This window comes from Centruroides sculpturatus, unplaced genomic scaffold, assembly GCF_000671375.1.
Source record: "Centruroides sculpturatus isolate CEXI.00-Female unplaced genomic scaffold, Cexi_2.0 scaffold713, whole genome shotgun sequence".
In the NCBI taxonomy this organism is placed as follows: domain Eukaryota; kingdom Metazoa; phylum Arthropoda; class Arachnida; order Scorpiones; family Buthidae; genus Centruroides; species Centruroides sculpturatus.
The window spans coordinates 47,760-58,820 of NW_019385143.1; the positions used below are offsets into that span (position 1 = coordinate 47,760).

The 11,061-nt window shown below is 30.6% G+C and overlaps 1 protein-coding gene across 1 annotated transcript in view; it reads left to right on the forward strand.

Annotated features, from left to right (window-relative positions):
- Positions 1 to 11,061, forward strand: part of LOC111635365 (peroxisomal acyl-coenzyme A oxidase 1-like) — a 32,113-nt gene extending 21,052 nt beyond the window's left edge. The window contains exons 4-10 of the mRNA XM_023380309.1: positions 2,629 to 2,736; positions 2,809 to 2,928; positions 3,004 to 3,119; positions 3,190 to 3,359; positions 3,447 to 3,609; positions 9,205 to 9,395; positions 9,462 to 11,061. Coding sequence (XP_023236077.1) covers positions 2,629 to 2,736; positions 2,809 to 2,928; positions 3,004 to 3,119; positions 3,190 to 3,359; positions 3,447 to 3,609; positions 9,205 to 9,395; positions 9,462 to 9,615 — 1,022 coding nt within the window. The 3' untranslated portion in view covers positions 9,616 to 11,061. The remainder of the gene's footprint in view (positions 1 to 2,628; positions 2,737 to 2,808; positions 2,929 to 3,003; positions 3,120 to 3,189; positions 3,360 to 3,446; positions 3,610 to 9,204; positions 9,396 to 9,461) is intronic.

Consider the following 11,061-nt stretch of genomic DNA (forward strand, 5'->3'; position numbering starts at 1 on the left):
ATACAGTAGAACCTCGATTATCCGCCCTAATTGGGGACTGGGGTTGGTCGGATAATTGAAAAGTCGGATAACCGAAAAGTATGAAAAAATCCATTATTAGTGTAGTATATTATTATATCCCATGTAATTAGTATATTAGTATATCGCTATTAACCTATTTTGCGTTGAATTTTCATCGATGTTAAGCCTAACAAAAATTTTTTAAAATAATAATCGTCGCTATTGTAGCGCCACATCACTAGCGGACATTTGAAATTTGCCGACTAGGACGGTCGGTTGATCGGGGGGCGGATAATCGAGGTTCTACTGTAGTTCTTTGTTTCGTATAACACGGATTCGTATAACAGGCAATTTTTTGGAACGTAACTACTGTGTTATATGGGGTTACCTGTATTCAAAAAAATATTGTTTTATTTGAACCTTAAATTAATGTTAAAATGCAAATATTTATATAAATAAATGAATTTTTAAAACTGATCATTTATATGTTAAAGTATGTTTGAAATCAAGTGAATGGCTTATTTAATTTTCTATCTTCAGCTAAGATACACAACACATGTTGAAAGTGAATTAATTAAAATTAAGTTAATTGTATTCATTAGACTTATGGATATATTTTATGATTATTTAAAGACCAGGCAAGATTTTTCTCATTTGTCAAATTTAGGTTACCAACTCAAACATCAATTATCTCCATAACAGATGTAAATTACTACCTCTGATAAAGCCTAAAAATCCTAAGATATTTAGTTAGACCGGCATTCTGCAAAAATATGGCAAAAGAAAGTTGAAAATGATATGTATTACAGAATGGTTTGTTTCTGTTACCTTTTATCATTTAATTTCATTGAGAAAAATCATTCATATTAAAATGTAACTATAAAATACACATTTTTATTCTTAAAACTCTTGTACATATTCTGTAATAAATGATGTACAAAAGTGAATTTAATCATAAATATAAAAACAACAAAGATATAAAAATAGACTTAAAAAGTGATACCATATAAATTTTATATTCATAGTTTTTAATCTTAAATGGCTATGGCCATCTGTTCTCCCCCCATATATTTTAAGTAGCATCAGTCTACAATACTTCAGATAATTGGGTTTTTACTTTATCATCAAAAGTACTTGCCAAGAATATGCAATTTATTTTAACAAATTGTTATTTTCCTTGTGTTTTAAAGACTTTTAACACTGAAAGACAGTTCTGAAATGCACATCAGCAAATATTAATACATCATAATACAATAAAACAATCTTATGCTTTTATATTAAGATTTTATTCTAAAACTGCAAAAGGTTTAAAGTATTATGACACAGAAAATTATGCAGTGTTTTTTTTTTTCTCTTTATGTAATCAAATTATGCTGGTATTTTTGTCAACAACAGCATGAAATTGTATCATTGACAGTAGGAGTGCTGCTTTATTTCTTTTGGAACAAATGACACCATTGTAAACATTGTAGACCATGTTATAATGAAAAGTATACAAAATACGAAGTTTTTAGTTTTGCAGTTATAAAAACCACTATGCTAGTCTTTACGAGTCACGGGAAATAAATTGACATAATTTTGAACAATGCTGTTTTCAGTATATAAAACACGTGTGACCCAGTTGCACCAAATAAACATTAAAAAACACAATTGTCAACTAAATACATCTACTTTGACTTCCACTAAATAGTTAAACAAAGCTAAATAACAACAACTATTTAGCTTGTTTTGCAAATGTGTTAAGTGTGGCAAATTGGTCATTAGCATGCTTCCAGTGTTAATGAAAATAAAACTTTCAGTTTATCTGGTAATATAAAAGTTAAACAAACATCAAGTTTTCTAGAAAAATAATTCATATGATCTTGATTAAAGCATTGTGAAATATGAAAAAAATAATACAGGTAACCCCCATATAACACGGGAGTTATGTTCCAAAAAATTGCCATGTTATGCGAATCCGTGTTATACGAAACAAAGAACTAGTGCGAAAAGGGGGTTTAGGTTCCAAAAATTAAAAAACATGCTGTTAAATCGGATTTATTATTCATTTTTTTCATAGGTAAAATATTTATTATTTAAGTAAATATTTTACCAGAAGATTATTCATCCTGTATGATGATCTCAGCATGAGCATCATCAACTGGTAACAGTTTTTGGGCGCATTTTGTTAATAGCAGTCACTCTGCAACAAGAGTGCACTGCTGTTTGTAGGCATTTAGGAACAAGGGTGAAAGAAAGATGCGGTGCCCGCACTATCAATAGTATCGTGATGGAAGAATCTATAATTCTAAAATGAGCTTTTAAAGGCAAAAGAAGGGTCCCAATTGTAAAATTTAACCATTAAATGGATTATTGTTGAAAGAGTATTCAAAGTAGCCACGAAAACAATTAGAATGCTTGCGTGGAAATATAAAAAGAACGCACTCTTTATTACATTTCATGTTGTATGAGGGTTTTACCCAATTCCTGAATTGTGTTAGAGTGAACCCATGATATAGAAGTGCCGTGTTATACGGGGGTTACCTGTACTTGCTTAAATATACTTATTTATAAATAAATAAACTTTTAATCTATTAAAATTTTCAGTAGTATTGAATGTTAAGTATTGTAAAATGTTATTTTTTATAGGGACATTTTTGCGTGGTCTTCAAACAACAGCTACTTATGATCCCAAAACTCAAGAATTTATTTTAAATACTCCCACTTTATCATCCATAAAATGGTGGCCAGGAAGTTGTAAGTGTATTTCAATTGTTTATGTGATTTTTGAAAATTAAATTTAATCATCATTGAAAATTTATATCAAAGTGGGAAAAACTGCAAATCATGCTATTGTTTTGGCACAACTCTACATCAAGGGAAAATGCTATGGAATACATCCATTTATGGTGCAGATTCGAAACATGGAAGATCATCAACCACTTCCTGGTAAGTTTTATAAATATTTATATATTTTATACTTGTACAAAGAATTTTTATGACATTAGAATTATTATTTGAAAGGAATAACTGTTGGAGAAATAGGACCAAAAATGGGAATGAGAGCATCTGATAATGGGTTTTTAAAGTTGGATAATGTACGAATACCTTATGAGAATATGTTTATGAAAAATGCTCAGGTATGTAAAATTTTATACTGATATTATTTTTATTAAGACTTTGTTCAGTATATTAATTTATTACTTAAAGGTTACGAGAGATGGTGAATATATTAAACCCAAAAGTGATAAATTGAATTATGGAACTATGGTTTTTGTACGAGTTTTAATAACAGACATGGTAGCTTTCAATTTAGCTAGAGCTTGCACTATTGCAACACGATATAGTGCTGTTAGAAGACAGTCTGAAATTATTGCTGGGTAAGAAATTTAATCTAATTATGTAATTATTAATAGTAATGTATATGAATTATAAAAAAAATTGTTAATGAAAATATATTTTTGTAGGAAAGGAGAAGTTCAAATTCTGGACTATCAAGCACAACAGTATAAACTTCTGCCTTTAATTGCATTAACTCATGCAATCAAAGCAACTTTTCTTTCCTTAATGCAAACTTACAAAGTAGCAAGTCAGAATTTGGAAAAAGGTGATTTGGGAAACTTGCCAGAGGTAAATTGAATTTGTTTTTTTTTTTTAATATCTTGATAAAAAGAGTTAAATAAAAATGAAAAAATTAGTTATTCAGATATTTGACAGTTAATGTGTAAAGTGTTTGAAATTATTATATAGCATGTCAACAAAATCATTGCATTGTACTATATCTTGTTTATGTAGTATATTAGCTAAATACAAGTGCATAAAAATATAGTTACACAATAATGGAATATTCAATGAAGTAGTTGATATGCACCCCTGGCTGCTGCATTTCATTGGGCCAAATCTTATCTCAGTTCCTATGAACAATAGTAAGATTTAGTTAGTTATTAATTACAATGTTATAGAATGTCTCCAGATTATTAAAAAAAATATTTCTGGTCAAAAAAATTTTCAAAGGAGAAAGAGAAGCAGCTTGACATTGTCACAAAATAGAGCAGAGAAACTGTATCAAGAATATCTTCATGGCTTCACAAACTCAAGGCAGTCACCTATGTATATTTAATAACGTCTGGTCCCAATTAGTCTAAATTTTCAATGCTTCACTGTATTAAGATCATTTTAAAATGTTCAATATACTTTCTTCAATATTGTATTCTTGTTTAGGCTTTGGATTTTCTATATCAAATGGAAAAATTGTGGTTGTTTATATGGAAGCTTTTGTTTGGAGCTTGCAGTTCCAAGCTGTAAAAATGAAATGAAGCACATTAAAAATGAATAGATTTAAGTAGCAGACAACCCACATCATAGCATACATAAAACAGTTTCTGTCTTACAAATCAGGAATTTCTTTTGATGTCATTTTTTCATCCTTGTAATATTGATATTTTATTCATTTCTTTGAAACAATATTGTAAATGTGTATGTGAACATAAGAGTGAAAACATTATAGCTTCAATTGATATTAAATTTTTTCAGCTTTATATATGTGAATTTTGAAATAGAATATTGTAAATGGTATAAGCAAGATAAATTCTGTATATTTCAAATTTTAAAATAATGTTAAGCATTACAATTCTCGAGAAAAAAAAAATACAAATTTCTAAACACATCCATATTATATTAATTACATCTCTATGTAAAAATTTAATATCTCTAATGAAATTCTAAAGGATTTAAATTATTCAATTTAAATAATTGAGAATCAGCAATATTTTGCTGATTTTTTTTTTAAGCTATTTAGAAATTGACAGTTCATATAATCAGAACAGTTTCTAGATTAGGCTTTTCATACTAAAATTCTAAGTTTCTATAAAACAGGGCTGTGGAGTCTGTAGATTTTTACATGTCTCCGACTCTGACTTTTCCTTACCATCCATCTCTGACCAGGTCGGACTTGTTAACAAAGTAAACCCGAAAATTCTGACATCATCATATGAGCGCAGAATGTAAGCTTCAATAAATATAGTTCTAATAAAGATAGAATATAGAAAGCTTTTTATTCCAAAGCTAAAAGACTCCTTTAAGTATTGACATAGTCAATATATAAATATTTTTTTGATAATTTTTACTTTCCTTGCTGTTATATATAACAGAAGAAAAGTGTAGTGATCAGTCAAAAAATGATCCCAGTCCAAATGTTTACAATTTTGGACTTGGGACACCTCGAAATGTCGAGATATGCAAAGATTCAGGTTTTTTTCTATATGTATGAATGTTAGACTGTTTGGGGGGGCATGATTTTGAACCGGAGTGAGATGGTTTAACACAGGAATTATTAAGCTTCACAATGGCTGAACTAAATCATTTGGTACACATTCTAATATCCATGCATACAGAAAAAACCTCGAATGTTTTTGCACTTCTCTACATCTGAAGGCTTCCCAAGTCCAAAAGAGTAAAAATCTGGGAAAGTCATTTTTTTGACTGATCGTCATTTTTTTCCTTTGTTATAAGCCTATACTGTATAACAGTCAGGAAAGTAATAACGACGATTCTGATTATTTTAACAAAATACGAGGCGTGTCCGGAAAGTAAGTACTGTTTTGGAAAAACTCACATAAAAAATCTTTTTTCAAAACAAAATTTATTTTTACATGAAAGAGCATGTTGGAAACTATTTTTCTACATAGTTACCACCATTGTTCAGACATTCGTCATATCGGGAAACCAACTTGTCTATATCCTCTTCAAAGAAAGATGCCGCCAGTGAAGACAGCCACTGCTGAACATTGATTTGTGACAATCTCATGCAAAACAGTTTTTGAAATTTGTGGAAACTCATCACAAAGCAATCTTATTGTGAACCGTCTGTTTTCAAGAGTTTTCTCATTCACTTTTGCAACCAAACCATCATTGATAACAGAAGGCTGGCCACTCCGTGCTTCGTCATGAACATTGGTGCATCCAGCATTGAATTGTCGAACCCACTTTCTCACTATTCCATCACTCATTATATTTTCACCATAAATCTCTACAAGTTGACAATGAATTTCAACTGGCTTAACATTCATTGCGTTCAAAAACCGTATTACAGAACGCACTTCGTAGTCGGCGGGATCGGCAATTGTCTTAAAATATTTTGAACGCTCACTAACACATGGAAAACAACACAATCTGGCTCTAATGGGTGTCAATGGACTGACAATCAACCAGAGACACGTGTATGCAGGTGCTGAACTGAGATACTACCACTGCGGTGGCAGTAAAATGAAACAGTACTTCTTTCCGAACACGCCTCGTAATTAATTTCTTAAAATTGTTTTAAACATTAAAATTTGACAATCTACTGAATATATAAATTCACATTTATTGACTTGTTTGATGATGTCAATGGTATTTGAATAAAAATAGTACATACATTCGTACACAAACAAATTAATTTAATAAAAATGTTGTACATAATATATGAGTATAATGGGTAATAAGAAATATATTTGTATACTTATATATTCTTGACTTAGTTTAATGTAACATTTAGATTGGTAAAGAAAAAGACTGCTTATTTTGCCATGTTGATTAATTTATTATTTTTCATATTTGTTATAAACTGAATTACTCCTTACAAAAAGAATCACTTCTATTAAGTCAGCATTCACTGAAGCTCTTAAATCATATTTAATAATTTTAAGAGTGGAAAATAAACACTCTACTGAAACTTGGTTGGTGGCAATTCTGTGACAATCAATGCTTGATAATGTCTGGATAGTGCAGTATCTCCGTTTTAACATCTAAACTTGAAGAGTGGTCAAATGTGATTTATTTTTTCCAGTAAAAATCATCTTCAAATTTTATAAGATTTCCTTTTCTGTCTGTACTCATATTAGAACTTAAGCTTAATTTTGAGGGTGGAGATGAGTTTTATAAAAAAAAAACTAGCAGATGTTGCTTGGGCAAAAAGTAATGATAACGAACAATCTTATCCATTTTTACTGGGTGCAAGAATTAGGTCCCCCCTCTTTCAAGACTAATTAGAGAATTTTCAGATGGATCTAAAAGTATGTTTGATTTTCTGCAAAAATGCAAAAAATCGCATCTAAAATAGTACAGTAGAACCAGAGTTATTCAGGGTAATCCTTAACCTTCTCCCTCTCCCCCCACAAGAGGAATTTCAAAAAATTCCTTCTTAGTGTACATTCTTATGATGTATCCTAACTGTGTACCAAATTTCAACTTTCAACTCCTAACTGTTTGAACTCTGAGATGATTATTATGTTGGGTTTAGGGGTTATACTCAGTTGACACCAGTGGCTGAGTACTATGCCAGACCAGAGTCAAGGCATAGCAACCAAAACAAAACCAAAAAAAAAATTAAGTGTGTGTCTGTATTTAGGAATGTTCTAACAATTATTATTATTATGAACCCATCTCGATTATATTATAAGATTGTGAATGTGAATAACGAGTAAAATATTCATTAAGTCTGACACACTGGAGATATGACACAACCCCCTTCTATGTCTCTACCCTGTCAACCTTTAATTAAGAACCAAAATTTAATAGAATTAATGCCCTTTATACACATGCTACCATGCCAAATTTCATTTATTAAACTTTACTCATTCTGAGATATTATTTAATATTTCAGAACAGAATAAAGAAATTAAACAAATTAGATGCCAATATGAGCATGCAAATTTTTTCCTTTATTTGACATTTTTTGGGTTTGACAGATCTCCAAACATAGATTTGCAAAAAATTGAGGGTCAAATGTGACACAACTCAAATACTTTTCTGTTTTTTATATATATAAGAAGTTGGGAAAATAAAAAGGAGTCAGGGGGATTTTTGATGACTCCAACTCCACAGCTCTGCTATAAAATTATAATTTCATAGAAAAAAATGCAAACAAAAATTAGAAGTATTTTCAAAAATTATATATTGACTTATTTTTACTGATTGTGATATGTAAAAATTTTTAATATAGAATGACTCACTCAAAATCAAAGTTAAAAAAAATTCCATTTACTTAAATACTGCAGTCTGTTAAACTTACATTTGCATTGGAGTTGTATAATATTACTATATTCATATATACATAAATAATTTGAAGCAGTGAATATAGTAAATCATTGCTGTTTGTCAAGTTAATAATCAATATGAGCACACAAGAATGAATGTTATAATCACAAGGACATATTTTTCGGTTTGTTTAAATTACAGCTAACTGAATTAATGATATAATGTAATCGGTTAATAAATGTCTCATATCAAAATGTGATTCCATTTCCATCAGTATTGTTTTGCTGTAATAATGGTCAAAGTTCATATTATTTGATATTTCACAAATATATTTTAATCTAAAAATAAAAATGAATGGATTTCATATAGTTTAAGGTGTACAAATCTATCAAAATTATCAGCAATTACTAAATTGAGTTGTTTTAAGATTTCCCTGGATTAAATTCAAAAAATTCTCTAAAAACTTTTATTAAAAAAATTAGATCATCAAAATAATCCAAATAAAACTGTAGTAGTGTTTTTAGTTCTAATATTGATATTAATGATGATTAAGATATATGAAAACTGACAGATTTTTAAATGAGTTATACATGTAAAATATAATTTGGATTTAAAATATTTTTCAAATTATGGCATTTTAAATTTGATATGCAAATCGAACAAGAACCAAATATTCAAATTTCCTACTGGACATTATAAAATTTACATGTTATTCAGTTCTTAAAATTATATAAAAGTACTAGCAAATGAGCCTGGCATTGCTTGGGCAAACGATTTGGATGATTTGGTAAATATTGTACATTTGGAAATTAAGTTATTACTATTAAAAACAAAAAAAAAATGCATATAAAATAGTACATTAGAAGCCATTCCTCAGGTTAAGCCTTAATCCTCTCCCTCTTCTCCCTGCAGGGGAATTTCAAAAAATCGTTTCCTAGTTGCACTCTCATGACGTATCCTGTGTACCAAATTTCACCTCTAGGTTCAGCAGTTTGCTCTGGGCAATGATGAGTCAGTCAGGACATTAGTAATTTTATATATATATATAGAACCTATTAGTAATATTTTAAGACCAATTATATTTATAAAAATATTGCTAATAATTGTAATTTTATTTGATAAAATATTTAAGGTTAAATTGATCAGTAAAAAAAAATATTATGTTTTTATATGAGTTTGTAAAACAAAACATATGTTAAACATTTTCAGCTTCATGCCATATCTTCTGGTCTGAAGGCACTATGTTCTGATAAAGGCAGTCGAGGTATTGAAACGTGTCGTTTAGCATGTGGAGGACATGGATACTTATTAATTAGTGGATTGCCTCGTCTGTATTCTCTCACAGTAGCAGCATGCACTTACGAAGGAGAAAATACAGTACTCTATCTCCAGACAGCAAGGTGCATGATTGTTTTATCACTTGGTGTAAAAATTTAATGAAATTTTAATTATGTATGTATTTCCAGATTCTTATTAAAGTGTTTGAAACAAGGAAATTTATCACCAGATTCAAATTTTAATTATTTACTGAAGAAAGGTGGCGGAATAGTGACACCACTTTCTGCAGAACCTACTCTTAAAGAGCTACTCTCATTATATGAAGCAGTTGCCTACAGGTAAGATATTGTGAACTAATATTCTCTAATTAGGGGAGTGGTCTTGTTACCCCTGGTGTTGGTATAAATTTCTGTGAGGTGTGTTTGTCATCCAAAAGTTTTGTTTTTCTGAAATGAGTGAATGCAACATAAGTCTTTATCTAATAAACCAGAAATGAAATATTTTCATTAATCACATACTCCGAACCAATTAAGGTGTGCAGATAAAAAAACAAACATTTTCAAACTCCTTCCGAATTCTTCATCAGGTTTTGAAATGATTCCCTGATGGTTTTTTGTAACAGCTTTTGGAATAAAATTCGAACAAGCATTCAAATATGTTTGAAAAAATTATTAAAACCATGTTGCGCCTGCACAGAGTCACCCTGCTGGGACTCAACAAACAGCTAAGCAGCATTGCCAAAGGCCTTTGACAAAACCATTTCCTTTTTATAATTTAGGATATTGATGTAAAATCAGATTTAAAATGTGCACAGCCTCCAGCCATCTGAGGTGTTCCATGGGGTGCTGAAGCAAGGATGAGCTTAGTCTGGTTAAAGTCCGTCACGATGTCCGGATCTGTTGCATATGTAGAGGGGGCTGTGGTGGTTTTCACATGACGTATATCAGCAAGATATTCTTGTAATCTGATCCCCATGGAGCGCTTAGTTGACCCTATGTATACCAGGTCTCTATCGTATCTGTTGTCCCTTACGGGAACACTATATATGCCAGGGAGTCTGTTCGGGTTGGGAGGGTCTTTCCCATTATGTAGCATGTCAAAAATAGTTGGCACCTCCTGTAAGCGAGATACACCCAGCATTTCCTGGCAACTTTGCCACATAATGTTAAAGGTAATAGAGACCCATTCTACATCATCAGATTGGTTATCGTTCAGCAGGTCAACTATGGGGGGTGTGTCCAGAGTGCATTTGCTGATAACATTCTATCAGCCCATGTGTAACATTGTGATAATCATGTATGGCAGTTACGCACTTTAAAAATGCTAATTCGGCAGCAAGAGCCTAGGGATTGGAAGAATGTGTAAAGGCACTTCTGATTAAAAGACCTTGTACACCACAATCTTGTAAGAAAATGGATCACATGACCCCACTGGTATGTACAATGACACGGAATCCGGGTATACAATATACCTGATATTCCTTCAGGACCTAGAAATATTTTCTAGGTCCTGAAGGAATATCAGAAAATGTAAAACCTTATGAAAATCAACCTTCTAACACAGATGTTTGAGTTATATTTTTAAGATTATACAGTAAGACTCCGCTTAATTTTGCCTTGCTTAACACTGATTCGATATAATGCTGCCTTCTTGAAGCCTTAAAAAAAAAATAGCTCAAAATTTATAATGATTTAAATTATCATAGCATTTTATTTATTCGTACATAATATGATATTTACAAACACGAACCACTCAGAAAAAAGTGGCAAAAAGGTGTACTTTCTTTAA